At 39.3% G+C, this 23,499-nt stretch overlaps 1 protein-coding gene across 4 annotated transcripts in view; it reads left to right on the top strand.

The window, feature by feature from the left end:
- Nucleotides 1-23,499, top strand: part of RABGAP1L (RAB GTPase activating protein 1 like) — a 669,536-nt gene that overhangs the window by 515,557 nt on the left and 130,480 nt on the right. For 3 of the 4 annotated variants that reach the window (XM_043484703.1, XM_043484704.1, XM_043484705.1), the window contains one exon: nt 12,057-12,185. In XM_043484703.1, the coding sequence (XP_043340638.1) occupies nt 12,057-12,185 (129 nt within the window). Of the gene's footprint in view, nt 1-3,830; nt 5,321-12,056; nt 12,186-23,499 lie in introns of those variants that run through there. The other variant, XM_043484711.1, reaches the window with a different exon arrangement.

The raw sequence follows: 23,499 nt of genomic DNA, 5'->3' as shown, positions 1-23,499 counted from the left end.
CTCATTTCCCTGTGATCCAAGTTGTATACTTAGTCTCATTACATTTCATTTTAGCCTTTTCTTCAAGTAGCTTGAATAATCCATAAAGACAGAAGCAGCCTCTGATGTTTCTTTCTATCTCCAGAAGCCCGAGGAACAGTGCTAAGCAGAACCAAGACTTGAATGGCAGGGTGAGTTGTAGGGTCTTTACAGTTCCAAGATATCATACTACTCGATATTATTTATTTATTTTTGTTGGATCTTTAAAAAAAACAAAAACATTAAAGTGTTAGTCAGTCAGTCGTGTCCGACTCTTCCCAACCCCGAGGACTTTAGACCGCCAAGCTCCTCTGTTCATGGAATTCTCCAGGCAGGAATACTGGAGTGGGTAGTATCCATTCTTGTTGGCTCTCAGGAATTTGCCAAACTGTTGAGGCCTCAGCTTTTTAAAAGTAGTCTAGAAGACAAAAAAGAAATAGAGAATTGAGTTTTTGAAGTTTTACCTGTCCTAGTTGAGAAGAGCATGGATCCTTTCGCTACTTATTATTCACCATCTAAATCTCAACTAAAGAGGCAGTTGGTCTTACAGGAGCATCTTTTATCGGTATTTGGGTAACTCTCTGTTAAAACATCCAGAGCCTTTTGTCTTTCTAGACTCTAACCCCAGGTGAAGACGATGCATTTTACACTTGCTCTCCTCTTTTCTTGACTTTCTAGAAAGAATGAAAGACATTCTAGGGTTATCTGGTACCCACCTTGTGTTAGGCACTAGGAGATAATTCCTTTCTATACATCAACTTATTAAATTTCAGAGTGACTTGACTAGGTAGGTGATACTACCTTTTCACAGAGGCCCCAGAGTAGTAAGTACCTCACGTGTGACATTCAGTTAGTAAATGTGACTAAAGGATGATATTCATAAGCAATGCCCTGCTTTGCTCTCAGAGATCTGTTTAATTCTTATTACTCTTATAATTGGATCCAGGCCAATCCCACTAGTCTAAACCCACTTCTGTCTGCATCTGTTGCAGACAATGGAGACATGACTAGATCATAAGACACAGTGTGTTCCTCCTCCTCTTACAGAGTCCACATCCTGCTTTACCTTTGTGTTTGAATGCCTCCCTGATTTGAAGCTCCTGCAGATTGGAAAGTGTTTTCCTTTTTTCACCTTTGTAACCCCTGAAGTAACTATGCACTCAGCATTCTTAATTACAGTTCCATAAATTAAGTCAAGTACGCTTTTCATTTTACAATGGAAATCTGTTTATGTTCTGCACATGGCCACAGTCAGTGGAGTGGCCCAGGAAGCGCACTCAAGCCCAGAACTCTAATTAGGACGGCACCACCGTGCACCTGCTTCCAGCGCTCCAGCATGAGGCTGCTGTTCTTTAGACGATGGCTTTGGGACCACTGCCTGGCCCTCTTTACCTCTCTCTCACTCTGCCTCATAGGATGGCTCGTCCACATTTCCCATATTATCTTCAGTTTGCTGTTGAACTTACTTTACAGAATTTTCTAAAAAATCTCCTAATGTAAGGAAATATGAGAAATCATGTATTATTAACTGGTTAATGCAGAAGAGTTTCTTTACTATCATTAGTTTCAGTTTTGGCCTACTATACAACTCAAACGTTTGTCTTTCAAAAGTTTACTGTATTTATTGCTGAATCTGATGAGCGATAAATAATTTACTTGGGGAGTTGGGGAGGCATAAGGGGAGATGCTCATTGAGATTACTCACTCTTCTAGGGCTTCAGAAATCACTAGTTACATTCTTTCTTTTTACCAAGTGACAATGTAGAATAATTACTTTCCTTGATACTGATCAACAGCCTATTCTTAAGGGGCAACCAACTTGAAAACAGGACCAGTGAGGTCATTGGCAGACAGTGGACACCTGCCAGGCTTGGTGGGTCTTCTGTACCACGTCTTCCCACCGGACATTTGATGTCGCCACCTTTGTCCTTTCCACCAACTTTGCCATGTTCTTGGTCCATGGCAGTGTTGTGGTCACTCAGTGCTGTAGCTCCCTCCTCATCTTCATTTTCACTCTCTACTGGCCTGTCCGGGGAATGAAGCCCTAGGACCTAGTTCTGACCAGGATGTCAGCAGCTCCACCTTCTCCACCCACCACTGTTGCCAGTTCTGCGCCTTCTGGTTCAGGATCTTGCTTCAGGGGCTGGTAGGAGTGGTCACCTAGACCTGCCCCCATGTCCTCCTGTCCCTTCCTCTAATCCCCTGTGCCTTCAGTAGGGCCCCAGTGTGACCCCAGTTCCTTAGCCTGATTGGAGGGGGTGTGCCCTGGACCCATGACACGTCCCACTATAAATACTTCTGCCATCCCAGCAGGAGTCACCCAGAGCCCCAGCTGACTGCGCCTTTTCCCTCTTCAAGAATAATACATACATTAGGGGAAGGGTGATGGAGAGATTGGGAAAACTGAAACGTATTACCACCTGTTTGTAGTGCCTTTTACACAGCATCTTGTTAAATGTACCTAAATGTTTGAAGTGTGACCTGGTTTGCTCATTAAAATATCATTTTAATTATTACACTTAATGTTTAGTACATATATTTTTAACTTCTTTTGTGTGCATCAGAGCCAAACCCTAGAGTTCCGAAGTCTTTTGATTACTTTTTTACTTCTTTTTACCAGAGTTCTTTTGGATAATAAATTTTTTGTTTCTGGTTTACATAAATTTAAAATAATGCTTCTACTAGTGTTCTTTGAGACCAAGTCACATACATGGGAGCAACTCCTCTATCCTTTAAAAAAAAAGTCGATTAAAAAAAAATCCTTTAAGCTAAGGAGTCACTGAATTCTTCCTTCTTGTTCAAGTCAAAATATCCTCTTGCTCTTAAATGTGAAGCTACTAAGGCAGTGCTCTTCACACAATAACACAATCTTTTCAAACAAAAGCTCATGTAGAACTCTACTATGTAAAGAAGATAAAAATGGAGCTGTTTCTTATGTGTGGGGATGGGGGTGTGTTTGTTTTGGTGAGGGGTAGTTAGGGATATGAGAGGCCCAGAACCTCTTCCTTCTTTCCCCTTCTGGCTGAACCAACTGCCATCCTGGGTAACCTATCAGACATTTTCTCCAAATCCTTAGTGATCTGAAATATATATATATATATTTTTTTTTTCTAGTGGCTTTGATAATTTTACATTATAATCTTTATATTTTTTAAGAAATAATTTTTGGAAGAAATAGAGGGCTTGACAGCAATATATGTATATCTTATTTAAGATATTTTGTTAATTAATACTTTAAATGTTTAACCAAAATAATGTTCTCCTGAAGCTTTGGAAAAAGAAACCAAACCATATTCTGTTAAAGAAGGCAACGTTTCCCTTAGTCTTCAGTTCTGTAATTAATGTATTTTGGTAATCACTATCAGAGAGATGATCGTGATTTATGCCAATAAATGAGATCCATAACTCTTATTTGTCAGGTTAAGAAACTAAGACTGAGAGGGAACTTGCTCTGGCTCTCCTAGCCCCATTTCTCTGTACCATGCTACAGTTTTGTATGGAGAAGCTGGTCTGGTATTCATGACCAACTCTAGAGATTTAGCACCAAGATTCTGGATATGTGTTAGTTAATTGTTAGGATAAAGTTAAGAAACTACACTAAGTGGGGATCTTGTCCTTTTGCCTTGATTTTGTGACAGCTGATCGTTCACACCAAGGAAATTAATGTAAAACTGCAATACTAAGATTGTAAAATTTTAAACTATGGATAAGTCTCAGTTGTCTTATACAAGGCAGGACTAGACCAGAAAATATCAAAACGATGTGTAGAACTATTGACTGAGTGTTTATCAAAGTCTTTAGGTTAGGAAAGTTATTTCTGCTTTGAGAATCTCAACTTTAATAGTTCCTTAAAGGTATACTTTTATTATAATGTAGGTTTTTATGCTTTATCATATTGTGTATTTATAAAAATCTTCATTTTCACTGTGTTGTGCACCTGAAACTTACATAATATTTTACATCAACCATACCTCAATAAAAAATAAAAATAAAATTTAAAAAATCTTCCTTTTAGTTGCAGCCAGCCTCCCCAGAATGCTGAGTTACTTTTGCATATCCTAGCACTACAAAAAGTCATTACTGCATAAACACTTCAACTTGAGGGTGTGTCGTTTCTTGGCTGCTCGGTCCTTGCTCTTCTGTCCATACTTTGTCATCTTCCCCTAAGCCCCTCTTCTGTTAGAAATTTCAGTGATCTAACGAGAATTGGAGCCTCCCACTTTTAATATGTGGTATAAAATCAGACTGGTATCCATCGTTATTAGAAAGCAGGAGTGAGTAAAGGTCAGTCTTTTAGCCGGCAGACTGTCTGATTTTCCTGTGAGCATCACACGTTGGGAGAAGCTAGTTCATCTGTCTGTGGGTTTAGGATTCAACAGCATAAGCTGTCAGCCTAACACTGATTGACGGTGGACTGGGAGGGGAAGTGCATCTGCCCAGCGGCTCGCCATTGGCTTCCTATTACAGCATTCTCCCCCGAGACACAGTCTGCATGCTCATTCACCTACCTCCTTCTCTTCCCTCCCCTCCTTCCCTACCCCTTCATTACTGATTCACAGCGAGAGGCAGCAGCAGCAGCAGCAGCGCTGCTTGTCAGGAACCAAGGATTGCAATGAGCTCATCCTTTTCTCCTTGCAGCTTCACAACTGCCCTGGCTTCCTGGCTACCGCTGCTGCTGTCGCTTCTCTCTCTCACACACACTCACACACACACACACCGTCTCACACACACATATGCACAGCACACACACACACACACACACTCACACACTCTCTCATGCTAGACCCTTCTAAGCATCTTGTCCATTTTTACACATGTATGTGAACTCTCCTGCATCACTCTTGGCCATTTTCTTGTGTTCGATTGCTTTCGCCGTTTTTTGTTTTTTGTTGTTGTTGTTGTTTTTAATTTAGATCAGCATTTGATTTCATTTCCAGTCTACTCTGGGGCTCTCTCACAGTGGATAATTTAGCCAAAATGTTTTTCTCGTGGAGACGTTAGCTGGCAATTCCCACCACAGACTGGCTTGTGCGTGCTCCCGGGGAGACCGAAGCCTGGCTCCCCTCCCACCGCAGTTCTCAAAATTGTGGATAAGAGATCCCGCTTTCTCATTCTGGATACCTACTTACTGCTCATGGAAGAAGGGGTGCCCTGCCCAGCCCCAGCTGCTAAGCTCACAGCTCCCGTCAAAAAGTCCCAGGACATGCACGACGAGAGGAGCAAGCTGGTGAATGAGTATGCGTGTCGAGTGCTGGAACTTCTGGGGATGGGGCATCGTCTGTTTGTGCCTCGGCTTCTGGCGGTGAGACTGTTTTTCATTGAACTTCATTTGTAGAGAATCTGCCACCCTCTGTGAGAATTCCTTGTATCCCCGGAAGAGGCTTGTGGTCTCCTATTTCCTTCCCCAGTCTACCGGGGAGGAAGTGCTGAGTGGCCACTGCCCTGGGGCTCTGTCCGAGCCTGGTCCACGCCACTCTTTAATTGACTGGAGGAGATATGGCTCTCCTCTCTGAGCCCGCATCAGTGGTGTTATCTCTCTGGCAGCAAAAAAGAAAAAGGTCTTATGGCTGGCCAGGCTTAGCAGTAAACCAGGATACCCAAATGCTTGGTTGGAGGCATTCTGTTATTTATGTCTCCAAAGGGTTAAATTTTACAACAGACATTATTGTGACTTATCTAGACTATGTGTGGTTTGCTTTCTAACCTCTCTAATTGATATCCAGTTTGATTGTTTTAGTAGGGAATTTTATTCCCTAAAAATCATTGATTAGGAAATTACAGATTTCTCTCCTGGAATGTTTGAACTGTTTATCTGGAAACAGCTTAGGGCTGTTGGGTCTGTGCTGAGTCTGGGAAGTCCGATTTGCTTTTTTTTTAAAATTTAATTTCCTGAAGAAGAGAAAAAATTCAGTCTTCTTCACTTCCCATCAAGGGTTAAAATTAAATACCCACAATCACTGGTGCAGGGTTTCTTTTTAGCGGTTTGAGAACTATACCTAGCAACTGTTCTATAATATAATTGGCCTACAGTAGTCCTATACCATTATTTGGTAATTGGGCAAGAATAATTTCGCTTTGTCTATTTTATACAATGGAGTTTAATACCATTCTAGACTGTTCCTTCATTTGGTTCTCTCATATTTGAGTCTTTCCAGAAGTACAAGATTGACTTGACTGAATTTAACTCTCTCTCTCTCACGTATCTCCCTCTAGTATAGTTCATCTTTGTTTATACTATCTTTACAAGTATTAACTTAGTCTTAATGTATCTATTTACAAATAAATAGGATCTCTCCTATATCATCATAACAGACATGTTAGGTAGCTGTGCACATAAGGGGTTTCTCACCCTGAAGAGAGTCTATTTATCACTGCAAGGTGAAGTTGAATGCAGTGACCAGCATACAGTTATAGGGAAGGGGGTGATATTTTTTGAGAAATACAGTTCGTTTGTAATTTAAGAAGGAAGAGCTCAAAATATATGTTTCAGTGCCCAGGGGAGGTCATCAGTGCTCACTTGAATTTTGTTTCCCTGAGTCACTTTTTTTTTTTTTTTTCTTATTAAAGGAGAAAACTGAAGAATCATGATTCTGTTAAAAAGGAGGGTTTTTTTTTAACAGTGAAATAAAAAGCATTTTAGGAGCTTTGACATTGAGAAGTGCTAAAATATATTTCAACAAATTATCTGCTTCTCTTTAAGGAGTCAGTTTTTTATCTAACGCATTTCTATATCCTTACAGACTACTTAACTTTGTCTCTGACAGGCTTCCACTGATAACTTTACAATGACTGGTACTGCCTTTCTTTGGTATTTACATTTTTAGCATTTTGAAGGGAAACATAAAATCAATAACAAGAAATGTCTCTCATACCTACATCTGCATCAGGGATGACTTTAAACTGCCTGTAGTGTAGAATGATTGTCAACAGTAAAAGCTATAATCTTCACAAGGTTCAGATCTGTGGGGGGGCTCATAGACATCTATATGTTGCAACTGTACAAACTTGGCTCGGTTGCCAAATTAGGTACCCAAGTAGGTACAGCCCTCACGTTGTTCTGGGCTTGAACATTACAGGTCATAGAGCCACTTGCAGTCTATGTGAAAAGTGTATGCTGAGTTATCTGCAGGGCCATTTGGAAATCTCTGACTTTGCTACACGCTTAAAAGACTGTTGATAAAATTAGGGTACTGTGCATTCTGAGAAATCACATCACATGCCCTTTAATTAGCAATATGGCTATGAATTGGGATCAGCTATCCAATGAGTTATTGCTCACAGTTTAGTGTATACCAGGGGGATGTCCAATTGTTCAGCCATGTGTTATTGGACTGCCTAATGATAGGGGATCGATGGTTAATCTGCCCAGGGTGGTCCTAAGAGGAATCCTGCCACATGCAATGTTGTAATCTTTCCATTACCAGTCAGGAGGGAAGGAACTGAAGTTTAGGTTTTTAGTCATGTTTTCAATATGACTATGTAGGGCCTAACCACATACAAATCCCTGTTTTGCATTTAAGATCCCAGTAGTATTTTTTTCATATGAGGCCAGTTACTTTTCTTAATGAAACAGATCAAATTAAATGAAGATTTACCAAGACAGTGTTGTGGATTTGAACTCTGAGCCTTATACTTTGTTCCCTGAGGCACAGAGGTACCATCAACCTACAGGAACACAAGCACATTTGGAATTTTTGCCTATGGTCCTTCAAAGGTACACTTAGTAAAGAATAATTTCCCTTTAATAAATAAAGTACCAGTGTTCCACTTTAGATATTACCACAAGGCATAAATTCTGTGTGCAGACCCACCAAGCATACGTTTCTTTGGTGAAATTAAAATACCAAAGCAAGGGATACAGGTATCCCAGATACCAGCTAAGTAATGTCCTCTTCTAAAACCCACACTTCCAAATGATTCTCAGACCTCCAGAAACTTTGCTCAATGGAATGGAAATCCTGTTAGACTCTATGCCTAAAGGAAGAAAAAGCCATTTGTGGTGAATATAGTGAAGGTGAGAAAGAGAACTGTGCCTAGATTTTTTTCCCCCCAAATAATCCTCTAAAATAATCAAATCTAGATTTTGCTGCTTATCAGAGGCCTTTAAAGAAAGATTTGTCTTTGGAGAACAGTGAGAGGTTTGGAATAGAAGCATCTGGAGCTAACACTCAAATGTTAGAACTGTTCATTACCACCCACCCTGCCTTCTTCTCTCTCTCTCTCTCTTATTTTTTTAATCACTTGAAAATGTGATACTCTTGCACTGAATTTTTCAGTGGGAAAAACACTCCCAAAATGGTATTAACAGTGGCATACAGCCAGAGTTCATACTCCTCTGTAAGTGTGTGAAATTTGGAGAAAGAGGAGAAGCTTTTACTCATGTTCAAAATCTTCCTGTCCTCCTAGATTTTTTCTTTCTTCTTTTATATGACATGGGAAATTATTATCAGATCATTGTATGACATGTCAGTGTTGGCTCTAGTCTCAGTACTGGTACTCTGGGCCCTGTGCATGGTGAAACTGGAGGGCTCTCAAGCCGAACATAACATACACCTATAGCCAAATGCTCCCACTGTCCCTCTAGCAGCCATCTAAGGTTTAATTTTGATCAGATTTCTTATGCTGTCAAACTGTATCCTAGTTTTTTTTTTTTAATTTGTAAATTTCCTTAAAACATTACTTTTAAGGAGAGAATGAAAAAGCAGATGAGAAAGTTTTTCTCCCATTTTTACCTCTGTTGTTGACTGCTGCAAGGATTGATTACTCACTGAAGACAGACTGTATTGGATTGGTCAAAAGGTTCGTTCAGGTTTTTCCATAAACCCGAACAATCCTTTTGACCAACTCAGTAACTCTTTAAAGAAGTTAAAGACCCAAGTATGAAAGTTGCCATGTTGGGACTTCGCTGGGGGTCCAGTGGCTCAGACTCCACGATCCCAATGCAGGGGACCCGGGTGGTCAGGTAACTAGATCTCCCATGCCACAGCTAAAGATACCACATGCCACAATGAAGATTGAAGATGCACGCCATCTTCAATGTGGCATGAGGGTGCATGCCACTGCTAAGGCCCGGTGCAGCCAAATAAATAAATAAAGATTTTTTTTTAGTTCACTCGGTAGTGTCCAACTCTTGTGACCCCGTGGGCTGAAGCCCATGTATACTTCTGATACCCCCCAAATATAAAAATCAATTTGTCTCTCAAATAAGTGCTACATCTCCTTTCTAATTTGCATCTGATAATTTTTTGACTTTTTAATAGTGGGTATGCTTGAAGTAAGCTTCCCTGGTGGCTCAGACGATAAAGAATCTACCTACGATGCAGGAGACATGGGTTTAATCCCTGCGTCAGGAAAATCCCCTGGAGAAGGGAATGGCTACCAGTATCTTCTCCAGTATCATGCCTGGAGAATCCCATGGACAGAGTAGCCTGGCAAACTACAGTCCACCAGGTTACAAAGAGTCGGACACAAATGAGCAACTCACACTTGCAGGCAATCTGGAGCTTCATTAACACCAGCAGTGTTTTGAAAAGGCCAGTCACAGAGTACTCTGAATTCTGGTTTCCAGAAATGTCATCTGAGTTGGGCTGTATCTTTCTTCTTTTGTATGATCTCAGAAGCTGGACTTGAAACTAGGCCTTGGGCAGTATTAGAAAATTAGGTAACTTTGCTGCCTGCAGGTGATAGACTGTTCCACACCATTTTGGATCATCTGTTTGTAGGTAACTAGAGGTTAGTTGCACTGACAATAGAAAAGGTGTGCTTAGAGGTTTTGAATGATGAAGAAAGCTACCAGTCCTGTTTCACTACAAACTCTATAAGCAGCCTGTCTTGAATTTTCCCCAACAATTACCAGAGATAATCATCAGAACAAGTGTTACAGGTGAAATAGGATGTGGTATGTCTGGTATAACTGGTAGGTGGATGCTTTCTCAACAATTCGGCAGTTGATATTTCAGTTGAAGAGACCCACTTTTGGGCTGAATTTGTTTCCAGTAACTGCCTTTCCCAGTTAAGGTGAGTTGATAGCACTTTATCCTGCTAAATATTCTCTCCACTACTTATTGCCACCATCTTTCAGTATCTATGAGGGAGGAAATAAGTCAGGTTTACTGAAGCTTGGTTTTTTTCCCTTGGCACTGTTAGCCTGGCTCTATTTTCTGATTACTAGTTTACGAATCTAAACCTGGGCCAACCTACTCCCCTGTGAAAATGCCTGCTGTGTGAATTAATATTTTATTTTACATGTTTCTATTTAAAAGAGAAGCGAAGGGGAGAAAAAATTATATATGTAGAGTGAAAGAGACGAAAGGAGGATTCACTCAGTTATTCAGTAAATTTTAGTTGAGTACCTCCTATAATCTAGGCATTAGTCTTATCACTGTGGATACAGTAAAGAACAAGACAGATAAGTCCCCTTTCTTTAGGATGAAAATAAACAAAAAACTAGAAAACGACTGGATGAAGAATGACTTGATAGGCTAGGAGGAAGAATTTAAGTGCTCAGAAAAGGTCTAACTCAAATCTTATATTTGTGCTAAAATATAAATCACAAAAAGTTATTATCATAGTGAAGATGTGGGAGAAGAATATTCCAGAGATAATAGGCAATAGCCTTCAGTTAGGAATGAACTCAGTGTGTACAAAAAAAAAAAAAAAACCCAAACAAATCAGTAAGAAGGCTAGTGTTCTTGGAACTTGAGACCAAGAAAAGAGATGCAATTCAACATCATCTTGAAGGGGAAGGCAGGGCCCCAGATCATAAAGGGTCTTGCACGTAATGGTAATGATTTTGGATTTTATTCTGAGCACAGTAGGGACCATTGGAGGGCTTTACACAGAAGAGCAGCGTGATTTGAAAAAGTATTTAGCTGCGGTAAGGAGAGGGAGAAAGAGGGACACCAGCTGGGAAATTACTGAATGACTCAGCTGAGAAACAATGACTTAGACCAGGGTGGTGATGATGACAACTTGTTATGAGCAGAAATCCTCTGACTTCCTTTTAGTCTTTCAGTGTAGTTGTTAATCAGTTTTACATTTGAATTTAAATAAAGTAAAATTTGAACTTTCATGTAGTTCTGTGATTTCTAGCTACTTTTTTTGGGTTTGTTTTAATCATTTTCTTTCTGCCTTTTTTGAAAATTAAGTGCTGACTCTTAACACCTAATTTTTTTTTTTTTTTTTGATTTGGCCTATTTCAGTGTACCCAGTATGCCTCAGTCTCATAATTTGTGTCTCAATATTTGCCAGTGATTATGTGTAGTTGTTTATTAAAACATTTATTGCTTTCTTATTATAAGATCTTTCCCACAGGAAATTCAGCAAAATATAAAGAAGAAGAAAAAAAAAAACTAACCTCACTCTTCAGAGAAACATTTTCTTTTATTTCCTTTCAGTCTTTTTTCTGTGCATGCATATATTTATAAGTAGTTGTTATTTCTTAAGTAAATTTTGCAAAAGTAGCTTTCATAAGAAATTCAGTAGGTAAGTGGTTTGCTTCATTTACTTTTTTTTAAGTCTTTAAGATATTAAATAATTTCTTATTTTCTTCATTTGAGCTGCTATTGTCATTAATTGAAAAGTCATCCTCTCATTAGGTGTTTGTTATGTAACTCTTCTGTGCTTTAATTGTACTGTCTGTGTCTTCAGCCAGCTTTGTTTAAAAAATCCTTAAAATGCCCACCAAGTTAAAATCACAGATGTGTCCCAGAGTTCAAATTTTTTCCTTTTTCTGGCATTTTTCTTTTCCCAGAGCCATAGTGTGGTTAGCTTTGCCAGGATCCATCATTCTAATCTAGAGGTTATATAAATTAAATATGTTAACCTGTTAATTAATTCCTTTGTCACTTCTAGGATTTACGGTGACTTATTCAGCTTATACTAAAGCAGTTAGAAATCTCTTCCTAAAAATTTTTGGACCTCACCTAGATCTTGGCCAATAAAAGTTAAATTCAGGAAAATAGAAATTCCTTTTGCAATGTGTTTATTATGAATGTAGGTTAAAATGTAATGGACGATTCTTGGTGATTGTTTTGTAGACCTCAAAGGAAGATCTTCTGCAGGCTGATTTTGAAGGCGCCTTAAAGTTCTTCAGAGTCCAGCTTCCAAAGAGGTACAGGGCAGAGGAAAATGCACGAAGGTTAATGGAGCAGGCTTGCAACATTAAGGTATGATGTATGAATTTATAGGTAATAAAGGTGGAGCCTGAAGCAGAGTAACATGGCAAATTATGTAAAACCCTCTGTTTGTTGCTGAATTTTGACTGTGTTGAAGGTGATGTGGTATCTGACCTAGTCTCTCTCAGACTTTTTTGTCAAGGTGGTCTGTATCTATAGTGGCTGTATCTTCTAGTAGGACTTAGAGTAAACCTTGACTGGTTCAGATCGTAACAAGAGGAAGACAAACATTGATCTTACAAGTGGGCCTCTAGAGTAGCCTGCTCTGTTAGTGGTTTCCACGGCAGCAGACTTACTATTTAGATTTTGCCATCTATTTTAAGATTCTTTAGGGCCAAGCAAGAAACGCACCCTTCCCACCAATTTCCTGTTGGCTTGGGGATCTGTCAGAGGAGGATTTCTAGGTGAATTAGTTTCTGGAGTCCAAAGGGGTCACGTGGCTCCAACTCCATCAGGTCTATCCGTGGGCTTTTTGTGCTTAATTCTTACTGGATTTTAAGTTGGGTAAAGTCATTCTCGTTTTCAGTGGCTGTTCTTGATTTGGTGTGTAATGCTTTCCAGTGAATACCTGTGTCTGTTGAGGAGTTTCCTGTTAGATGTCCTATTGCTTTCTTCTGCTTCCTGCTGCTGCAGATAATGAATGTACAGTATACAGGACTTATGGTGGTGGTGTTTGTTCCTGCCTACTTAGATTTTGAAATTTATGGATATGCTTAGTGGCCATCTTTGATAGTAGATGTTGTCCATGGGTTTCTGGTTTGCTACGTAATTTCTCTCCGGTTTTTGTTCTGTTTTGTTGTTCAATATGAATTCTTTAATCCAGTTGTTATTTTTTGATGTGGGGGCAAAAATAGAACTTAAAAAAACTAGGTGAAAGAATCAAATAAGTTTTAGAGGTGTTTGTTGATGATCATAGTCAGAAAGTTGATAATTTCCTGATACAGAAAAATTATACAATCAAGTTTTATAATAATTTTAATTAATTTGGGGCTTCTTTTATAATTAATCCAGTAATTCACCAGCATCCATCATAGTGCCAATTTGTTTCTGTTCCTTTACAGAACTAAGTTAAATAAGCTTGATTGTGAGTTTAACAAAACTAAGCTAAATAAATTTGATTATGAGTTAAAGAAAAGAAAAGCACCCTGCTTAGGCCGTGCTTTCCTTTCTCTAAGGGACTTGGAAAGCTCTGTCTTGATCTGCCCATTTCCATCCCACACCTGACAGATATATGTGATATATTGCTCCTTATCACATGTCTTACAAAACTAAACAAATTTTATAAATAACTTGAAATAGAAATCTCTATTTAGAGAATTGTGGTGTTAAGGCGAGATAGCGCTTTTTAAGTTTTTTTTAATCTATATTTGTTTTTTGGGCTGGGCTGGGCCTCTATTGTGGTGCAGGCTCTCTAGCTGCAGTGCTTGGGCTTAGTTGCCTTGAAGCCTGTGGGGTCATAGTTCCCTGACCAGGGATTGAACCCACATCCCCTGCACTGGAAGAAAGATTCTTAACCACTGGGGTAGTACCAAGATAGTACATTCAAAAAAAAATTTGGAACCAATTTACTGATGTAAGTTCTTGTACCTTTGGAATATTCTAGGAAATCTTAACCTAACCATGACAAAAATACAAATTTGTTTTCTGAACATAGATCCCAGGTCTTGCAGACTTTACATTCTTGCAGAAGGAAACAGACAGCAGTAACCAATGAACATAATAAAGAATATACTTAATATGTCAGAAGGAGATAAATAGCTATCAAAAGAGGAAAAGTAGGGCAAAATAAGATTGGGGTGATGGGGAGAAGAAGCATTACAGTTAGATAGAGTAGATCTCATTGAAGGTAGAGATGAGTTAGTCATGGAGATGTCTGGGGGAGGAGCACTGCTGCAGAGGCAATAGCTGATTCAGAGTCCCCAAGGCTGGCTCATGCCAGGTAAGAAGACCGGTGTAGAGTTGGAATGAAGTGAATGAAAACAAGGGCAATAGGAGAGGAAGTTAGCTTACAAGGCCACTGTAAGGGCTTAGGCTTTGCTTTGTATGGAGGAGCCCTTGCAGGATTTTGAGTGAAAGAGTAAGAAGATCTGTCTGAGGTTTTGGAGGATCACAGTGCCTACTGTGTTGAAAACAGACAAGAGGAAGGTACGAGTAGAAGTAAGGAGATCAGATGTGGGTTTGCAGTAATCCTCTTGAGAAACGATGACAGATGACCAGGGTGATCATAATGGGGAGAGACACAGAATGGAAGTGCTTGGAACCTGGACATATTCTGAAAGAGAACCGACAGGACTTCATGATGTATTAAACATGGGTGTGAGAGGGAAAAAGGAGCCAAAATGATTCCACAGATTGGGGATGAAGCAGTTATAAGAGAGAATAGCCATTGGCTTATTAAGCTCATGACTGAAAATGTGCTTTGACACAGACTTCCCTTTAGCACAATGCCCGCTGTAACACTTTCTTTTTTCTGGTGTCCTTAGACTTGTGTTTGAATTTTAAGTTATTTTAAACTAAATTCTAAATGTTCAAAAATGTAACTCAGTGTTGAATGTAAGTAACTCTGGAGAAAAAGATTACATTGTCTTCCAAATGAACTCTGTATTCAAAGAGATCATTTTCCAAAGGTATTAAGAAAGATAGACCTCTAAAGTCTTCATCCTGAAATGCAAACTTTTAAACCCTTTTTGACTGTTTTATTTGATTAAGATCAGATGACTAAGCAGAAGCCACGTTTGTCTGTAAATGTTGAAAATACATTCCAATGGTCGTGGTGACTGAATTTTGTGGGTGGAAGGTTTGAAAGATAGGCTTCATCCAGTCTATTGTTCCTGAGCTGTCAGAAGGAAGTACTATAACCTGGGGCAATGCTGTAGGGACCTATTAAAATAAAACATTCATTTCTAAGAAAAAGAGAGTAGAGAGTTAAGAGGTATAGGTAAATGTTTTCAAGGGAAATCTAGAATGATGGGGAAATCACTGAAAACAAAAAACCCAGGAAAGTGATTTTAAAATATGAAATGTAACAGGGAAAGACTTTTGCCCAGTATAATTTATGAAGCTCCTCAGAGGATGGAGGTAACTAACAGTTGTCAAGCCAGAAACATGAGATCTGAGAGACACTGAAACATAAATGTCAGAAAACAAGTTCAAAAAAAGAAAAAAAAAAGAAAACAAGTTCAAAATATGATCTAAATGGATTGTTCCTGGGATGAAAGTGCTGTGTGCAGCCACAGTGATTTATTTGCACATGAACAGATAGATAAGAATTCTTTAAAAAATAATAATAGGGTTGTTATTTTGTTTTGTGTATTTTGTTAGTTTTTTGTGTTTTCTAAGGAGAGTACCTTTTTCTTAGATACATAAACCAGTACCCACAGGGTTGTTTGGTTGTTGGTTGGTCAGTCACTGTTGTATGTGACTCTTTCCAACCCCATGGACTGTATCCCACCAGGCCCCTCTGTCCATGGGGTTTTCCAGGCAAGAATATTGGAGTGAGTAGCCATTTCCTTCTCCACTGGGTCTTCCCAGATTAGGGATCAAACCCATAGCTCCTGCCTGGGCAGGCAGATTCTTACCACTGAGCCACCCGGGAAGCCCACCCACAGGAACACCATTTTAATTTGTAACATGATTGTGAGGTGGGTGTGAGGTTTAGTTGAAAGAAGGAAGGCATAAATAGTACAGTATTCAGGGTTTATGCTGGGACTAGAAGGTAGATCTCCAACATAAAAATTTAAGATTGTTAACCAACACCTGCATTTTTTTCCCATTTATTTTTATTAGTTGGAGGCTGATTACTTTACAGTATTGTAGAGGTTTTTGCCATACATTGACATCCAACACCTGCATTTTGAAATAGCCTTTATGTCAAGACCTTAAACATTCATACATACTCACACATATATACCTGAAGTGACACTTACGGTTATAATGTATGAAGCACTCTGATGCTTTTTCTTCTACTGTATTATATTCTATTTCATTTTAAACTTCTCTCCTTCCCCTTCCAAATCCCCAAACCAGAAAGCTAGTCACAACCCACTAAGTGGCTTTCACAGCAGCTTACAGTTTTGAAAAAGAACTCAGGCTGTTCCACTACTGGCCCCTCCTCGTCTTTCCCCATTCTGATAGACTGCAGCTGTAAGAGGTTGTGGAGGGTGAGGTGTTACACTGAAGAATGGGAGTGGGAGTCTGGTAAGGATGTGAGTCATCCTGCCATCTTTATAGCAGCCTATGCCGGCAGCTGGAAACGTTAGGGAATGATGGACTTACAGACCGAAGCTCCATATTAGAGGGAACATTTAAAGAGAAAGGCAGCTACGGTATGGAATAGGCAAAAAAGTCGAACTCATGATTGCTTATCTACAACCTGTTTAAGAAAAGAACTTCTGTTGAAAGTAATCCATTTTTTAAAATTTTAATTACTTTTATAGTATTTGTATATGATCATATAGTCTTTGGACATGTTCTCATTTAATTACCCTTCAAAATGAATCAGTCCTCTAATTCAAAGGAACTGGGTAACCAGTAATTTCAGTCAACTGACTGGTTTTAAAATAAATGCAACAGTTAGAGGTAAAAAATAACTTTGAAGCTCTGTGTGTTGATAACAGGATTTATTGATAAAGCACATTGGATTTGATAAATAACTTTATTCATCTGAGACCTGTGTGATACTAAATATCAGGAATATTTTTGGTGTTTTTTTTAAAATTTACTAACATGACTTTAAATCATTCTGATTTTCCTTCTGTTCCTATGATCCAACCAGGCTAAAATGAGAAAATATGTTTACCCATTAGACTTTACTTTGAAAAATCATTTGGTTACTAATATATGAATATCTTGCACTTTCACAAGAAGGCAAATTTTATTGAATATCATTATTCAGTTGTTAGCATATAGTTTAAAATTTTGCTATTGGAGAGCTTCTTAAACTTGGATCTTGGCTTCATGGACTCTGAGTCACTAGAAATTTGAATTTCTTTATATAACCTTCTAAGCATCCTATGTTTCCTAGTAAAACAATATATAACATTTATTGGATTCTTAAAGGCAACTCAGTGGCTCAAAGAAGTTAACTTTTGTGTTGTGGGATCATCTTAAACATATTAAGAAAATAGATATTTCTTTAGAGCATAAGAATTTATAAATGTACCTATACATGTTCAAGTATATATATATCAGTTCAGTCCCTCAATTGTGTCCGACTCTTTGCAACCCCATGGACTGTGCCACAGACTTCCCTGTTCATCACCAGCTCCCAAAGCTTGCTCAAACTCATGTCCATTGAGTCGATGATGCCATCCAACCGTCTCATCCTCTGCCATCCCCTCTCCTCCTGCCTTCAATCTTTCCCAGCATCAGGGTCTTTTTCCAGTGAGTCAGTTCTTCACATCAGGTGGCCAAAGCATTGATCTTCCGCTTCAGCATCAGTCTTTCCAGTGTATATTCAGGACTGATTTCCTTTAGGATTGACTGGTTTGATCTCCTTGCAGTCCAAATATACATATAATCTTTATAATTGTTCTTGTTATTTTTTTTTTCGCATACTTTCATAACATTAGTCACATATTGTATTAGGTTAAATTGATTAAATGACCAGTCTCATTGGTTAAATGCATGCTAAGTTGTTTCAGTTGTGTCTGACTCTCTGTGGCCCTCTGGACTGTAGCCTGCCAAGATCTTCTCTCCGTGGGATTCTCTAGGCAAGAATAATGGAATGGGTTGCCATTTCCTTCTTCAGGGGATCATCAACCTAGGTTCGAACCTGATGTCTCTTATATCTCCTGCACTGGCAGGCGGCTTCTTTACCACTGGCACCACTGGTCAAAAACTGCCAGTTATTCGACATTGTATATGACTTAATTCAATATTTCATGCCTCCTTATGTTTCAAATAGACTGTTTATATAGATGATGACATATTAAAACTTTGGCTTTTTTAAACATTGAGGCATTCATTTAGTGGTCATTGCTTTGATAGAAACAAAAAGATGGAAAAAAAAAGATGAATTAGAAGAAAATATAACAGAAGTCAGAGTACTATAATAGGTTAGTTTTATGGCTGTGAAAACCTTTCCTGAGGATTATTCTCCAAAAGCTGGGGAGCATGTCTTTTTTTCTCCAGTTAGCTTTTGTTTGAAACAGTGTTATAAGTGCCACTGTTATGATGAACCCCATTAGCAGTAAAGTTCATCATATCATTCAAAATATTCTTTTAGTAGATCTTCATAATAAAATGTTTGAAAAAGTAAAATAGCCTATATTACTTGTATTTTATTAGTAAAATAACTTGAACAATATTAAAACTGTGGTCTGACATTAAACTAAAAGAAGGAGATTAGAGGGAAAAGGTCATTTACTGAGTAACTACTATGTGCCAGGAGCTATGTAAGAAGACTTTTCAGAGGAATTAACAGTTAAGATGAGACCTAAGGATTAGCAGGAATTAAGGAGTACATCTGTAGCTTCCCTGGTGGCTTAGATGGTAAAGAATCCACCTGCAATGCAGGAGACCTCTGTTTGATCCTTGAGTTGGGAAGATCCCCTGGGGGAGGGCATGGCAACCCACTCCAGTATTCCTGCCTGGAGAATTCCATCGACAGAGAAGCCCGGCGAGCTACAGTCCGTGGGGTCGCAAAGAGCTGGACATGACCAGTGACTCAGCACAGCACAGCACAACAAGGAGTACGTGGAGGCAGGGGGAGGGGAGTTCCATGCAGAGAATATGCAGAGGCTCAGAGGTAATGAGAATATATGGAGTTGTCCAAAACCTAAATGCAGTTCCTCATTGGAAAATAGGGTTTGAGGAGGGATGGAATGAGGGGAATAGATGGAAGACTAGAGAGATATGCAGGGGCCAGACAGCTGGTACAGAGCCATGTAACCCTGTAATCCAGTGGTCAGCAACTTGGATTTTATCCTGGGGGAAGGGGAATGGATTGAAGGGTTTTGAATAGGAGACATAAATGATCAGATTTACGTTTTAGAAAGGCTTTTCTGGCTGGTGTGTGGAAAACGGATTAAAATGGATAAGATTAGATATTGGTAACAGACCAATTCAAGAGTGGTTGCATTAATCCAGTTAATAAGTGACCAGACTAGTATTAAAGAGATGTGGACAGATTCCAGAAATATTCATGAGATAGAATCAGCAGATTCTAGTGATTAAATGAGAGCTTAGGGCAGAGAAGGAGAGTCAGTAATGACTCTCGGGATTTTTACTTAGGCAGCTTGGTAGCAATCACTTTATGAAGGCAAGCAAAGGACAGACTACAAGGATAATGAGTTAAGTGTGGGACATGTTAGTCTCATGGTGTATATCTACAATCTCAAATTCAAGTACATAAAACTATCCAATAGGCAGTAGGTATGGAATGGAAGTCAGATCTGAGCTGAAAGTAGGCATTTGGATGTCATCAGTATTTGAACTATGGGAGTGGGTGAATTTTCAGAGGAGCAGAGAGAAGGGTTGAGCATAGATTCATTAACATATAAGAGATGCTCTGAGGCATAGAAGCTAGTGAGACTGGAAAGGCAACACCCAGAATAGTGTGAAGTGTGAAAAGGTATATTTTCAAGAAGGAAGAAGTTGAACTTCTTCCTGGTTAGTTCAACTAACCAGGATGCTTAGAGGTCACGTAAGGTACTGAGAGTGGAAGTGGATGTCATGCAACAGTTAGTGATAAATAGGTGCTTTAGTGACAGCATTTTCAGTGGGGTGATGATGTATAATGGCCAAAGATTCAAGGAATAAATGGGAGGTGAGTCAATGGAAAAGGGAAGATGAGACAACTTCTTCTAAGGAGGTTAGCATAGGGAGATAACAGAGGATGACGGCCAGCAAGCCAGAGCATAAGTACAAGAGATGTGAGGTTGAGATGAATTTTTGGAGGATGGGGAAGATGGCTTTAAATGCTTAAAACTCCCTCAATGAATCAATGTCTTCATATAGTATCTACTACATGCCAGGCACTGTGCTAGGCCCAGGGAATGCAAAGTTGAGCAAAAGCAGAAAAACTCCCAGAACTCATGGAGTTTATATTGTGCAGAAGATATTAATTATATAATTGTCTTAATAGATGTACAATTGCAAAAGTGAGACAAATGCTCAGAAAGGATATAATAAAGATATATGAAGAGCAGAGAGCAAAGGAACCTGACCCAGGGGATTAGGTAAAGCTTTCTTGCACTGAGATGATAAAACCCTTCAGACTGAAGGAAATGCGTGGATGCTGTGGGGTGGGAGGGAGTGTGGTATATTTAAGAAATGGAAGATGGCTCAAGGAATGATGACGGCTGGTATCCAGGGGCCAGACCATTCATTTTCAAATAAGAAGGAAAGGTCCACAAGAGAAAAAGCTAAAGATTCAACATATATCAACAGAGACAGACCTCAGATCAAAGAATGTACTTTTTTTTCCATTACAGCAGGAGGGACTGAGTAGATGGGGAATAAAGACAAATGTGTAGGTTAGGTAAGAGAAGGGAAGGTTGAAGGAAATTGAATTCTTATATTCCATTTAAAGATTTCTCTTATTTCTGTTAAGAATGTAGTAGAGCTGGAGATCTAAAGAATACAGACAGACTTTTAGGTATTGTAGAGAATGGAAGAACTAACTGAGAAAACACAAAAGAATTCTTGGGCTGAACTGTTGGAGATCATGAATTCATAATGGCAAAAATCTGCAACTTTTTTGGGAGTTTCTCTAGAAACACCCACCAATCCAAATATATACCTGAAGAAAGCAGTTAGTTTCACCTATCACTGAGGTTTCCCACCATTAGACAAAAGGAGGGCAGTGCAACCTGGGCAGTGGTGCACTAATAAGTCAGACCTTTGGGGGCATGAGAGGGAGGAGTAAAGGGAGAGTCTCTGATTTGTAGCTTTTGCCAGTTTCCAGGTAGAATACTTCCACCATGGCCACTTTCAGGGTACCAGTGACTTAACAACTGGCACAGCATTTCTGACTGTTAATAGTCATTTCTGTTGGACTGGTAGCTTCTAACCCTACCTCACCACGGGGTCAGGGAGATGAGGCTCATAGCAGGAGAGTGGTTAACATGATAGATAATGGAATAGAACCAGTGAAAGAGAGAGTGAGGACAGATAGGGACTGAGAGACTGTAGGACAGGGAGTGAGGGCGAGGGACAAAGAACTGAACTCTAAGAATGCAGAGAGTGGTGGCTGAGGACATTAAAAGTCTTATTGGTGATTACCCAAGAGAAAGGCATCTTTTCTCCAAAAACACTTTTATTTTAAGGACAGTTTAGTGACATTAGAAGATAATACTTACCTGTGCTCAGAATTTTCAGTTGGTAGCTCAGGCTATGATTTTTCCAGTAGTAATGTACGAATATGAGAGTTGGACCCATAAAGAAGGCCGAGCGCCGAAGAATTGATGCTTTTGAACTGTGGTGCTGGAGAAGACTCTTGAGAATCCCTTGGACTGCAAGGAGATCCAACCAGTCCATCCTAAAGGAAATCAATCCTGAATATTCATTGGAAAGACTGATGCTGAAGGTAAAGCTCCAATACTTTGGCCACCTGATGGGAAGAGCCAACTCATTGGAAAAGACCCTGATGCTGGGAAAGATTGAGGGCAGGAAAAGGGGACGACAGACGACAAGATGGTTGGATGGCATCACCGACTCAACGGATATGAGTTTTAGCAAGCTCCGGGAGATGGTGAAGGACCGGGAAGTCAGGCATGCTGCAGTCCATGGGGTCTCTAAGAGTTGGACACAACTGAGCAACTGAACAACAACAAAAGCTCAGCTTTCTTAGTAGCAACAAAATCATACAAGTTGCTAAATATTTTGCCATCCATGGCTAGTTCACACAGTTTGCTTCTCTCTGTCTTAATGAAATTATCACCATCACTACCATTTTACTCTAATCGTAGAGATTTGAAATGCATTGTAGGAGGAATAAACAAAAAGGGCAGAGACTGTAAGAGTAAGGGAAATAAGAGTAAGAGGAGGGCTCTAGTGGCTAAAAACAAAGTCCTACCCTAGCATCTTACTCTTTCACACCAAAATCATCTTCCTAACCCTGCTAGAGAGGGGGCCACCACTGACCATATGTTACCATGGTAACTACCTGCCTCCGAAAACTCGAAGCTCTCAGTTACCCATATATTATACTGTGATGGACCATTATCCATTCTCCCAAAGTGGGTTAATACAATTTGATCTTGCCTCTCACAAATCATGCTTTTCATGGACTAGAGGTAAATTCATTTATCTGGAGATTTAATATTTTTCCCTCTAAGAACTCCATATCTGTAACCGTGGATTTGAACTTAACTGTTTGAAAATAACTTTCTCACTAGAGCAAAACTATAAAGAACATTTGTATTAAAAGCAATTTACCTCTAATTTCTTCATGCCGTTTGCTATTTCTTTCTGGCGATTGTTGCTGTGTATAAGCAAGAATGTAATCTCCCAAATAGAGGCTTTTTCTGAATTAGCAATGAGGCCACACAGAGGCTTTTGTTGACTCCATGAATCTAAAATACACACCGGTATGTGCATTGTGGAAAGGGCTCATGTTTAATGGAACCATATCTCGTGTTCCTTTCCTGTAGAGACCACTCACAGCCACAGTTTGGACTCTTCGGTTTCAACTGTCATAGTGTTCTGCCAGGTTACCGTTAATTTTGTTATAGGCTACAGTGATGTGGTCATTAACAAATAGATAGTGAAGGAGTTTTGATATCAAAACATTTCTCTCACATTTCCTTTGAAGCTTCTATTAACATTGATAACCCTTAGCGTGCCTTGAGATTTGGGGCATTGTTTTGTTTTCCTCCAAACAGGGATTAATACAATTTGATCCTGCCTCTCACAAAGCAAACATTGTAGGAACGAGCAGAACACGTGTTAATGTTGGCCATGCTCTGAAACAGTTCATAACAGGTAGAGAAAACAGGCCAGAGCTCCAGGTGCCCAAGCCTCAGCCACCCTTCCTCTTTAGAAAACTCTGCTCTTCTGGCCGTTTCTAATCAGCTGGAATACATTTGTATCCTTCGTTGCTTCCGCTGTTTTATTCTACCATCATATCTGCTTCTCCATTCATTCTCTTTCAGTTTATTAAGGAGAAAGCATGTAAACACTTTTAAATTAACTTGATGGGTGAACCTGGATGTTGTATGATGAACTGATCTATAAAAATCATTCCATTGTCCTATTCCAAAGAAAAGTAAGATAAATGGATATAAAAATTGATTTTTATGTGGGCATCTCTTTTTTCAGAAACAGAAATACTAAGAATTAGAATACTTAGAAATTAAACAGA

This window comes from Cervus canadensis, chromosome 13 (assembly GCF_019320065.1).
Source record: "Cervus canadensis isolate Bull #8, Minnesota chromosome 13, ASM1932006v1, whole genome shotgun sequence".
Taxonomy (NCBI): Eukaryota; Metazoa; Chordata; class Mammalia; order Artiodactyla; family Cervidae; genus Cervus; species Cervus canadensis.
The sequence above is the reverse complement of the archived record's forward strand: the minus strand, read 5'-3'. Positions and strand labels throughout refer to the sequence as shown.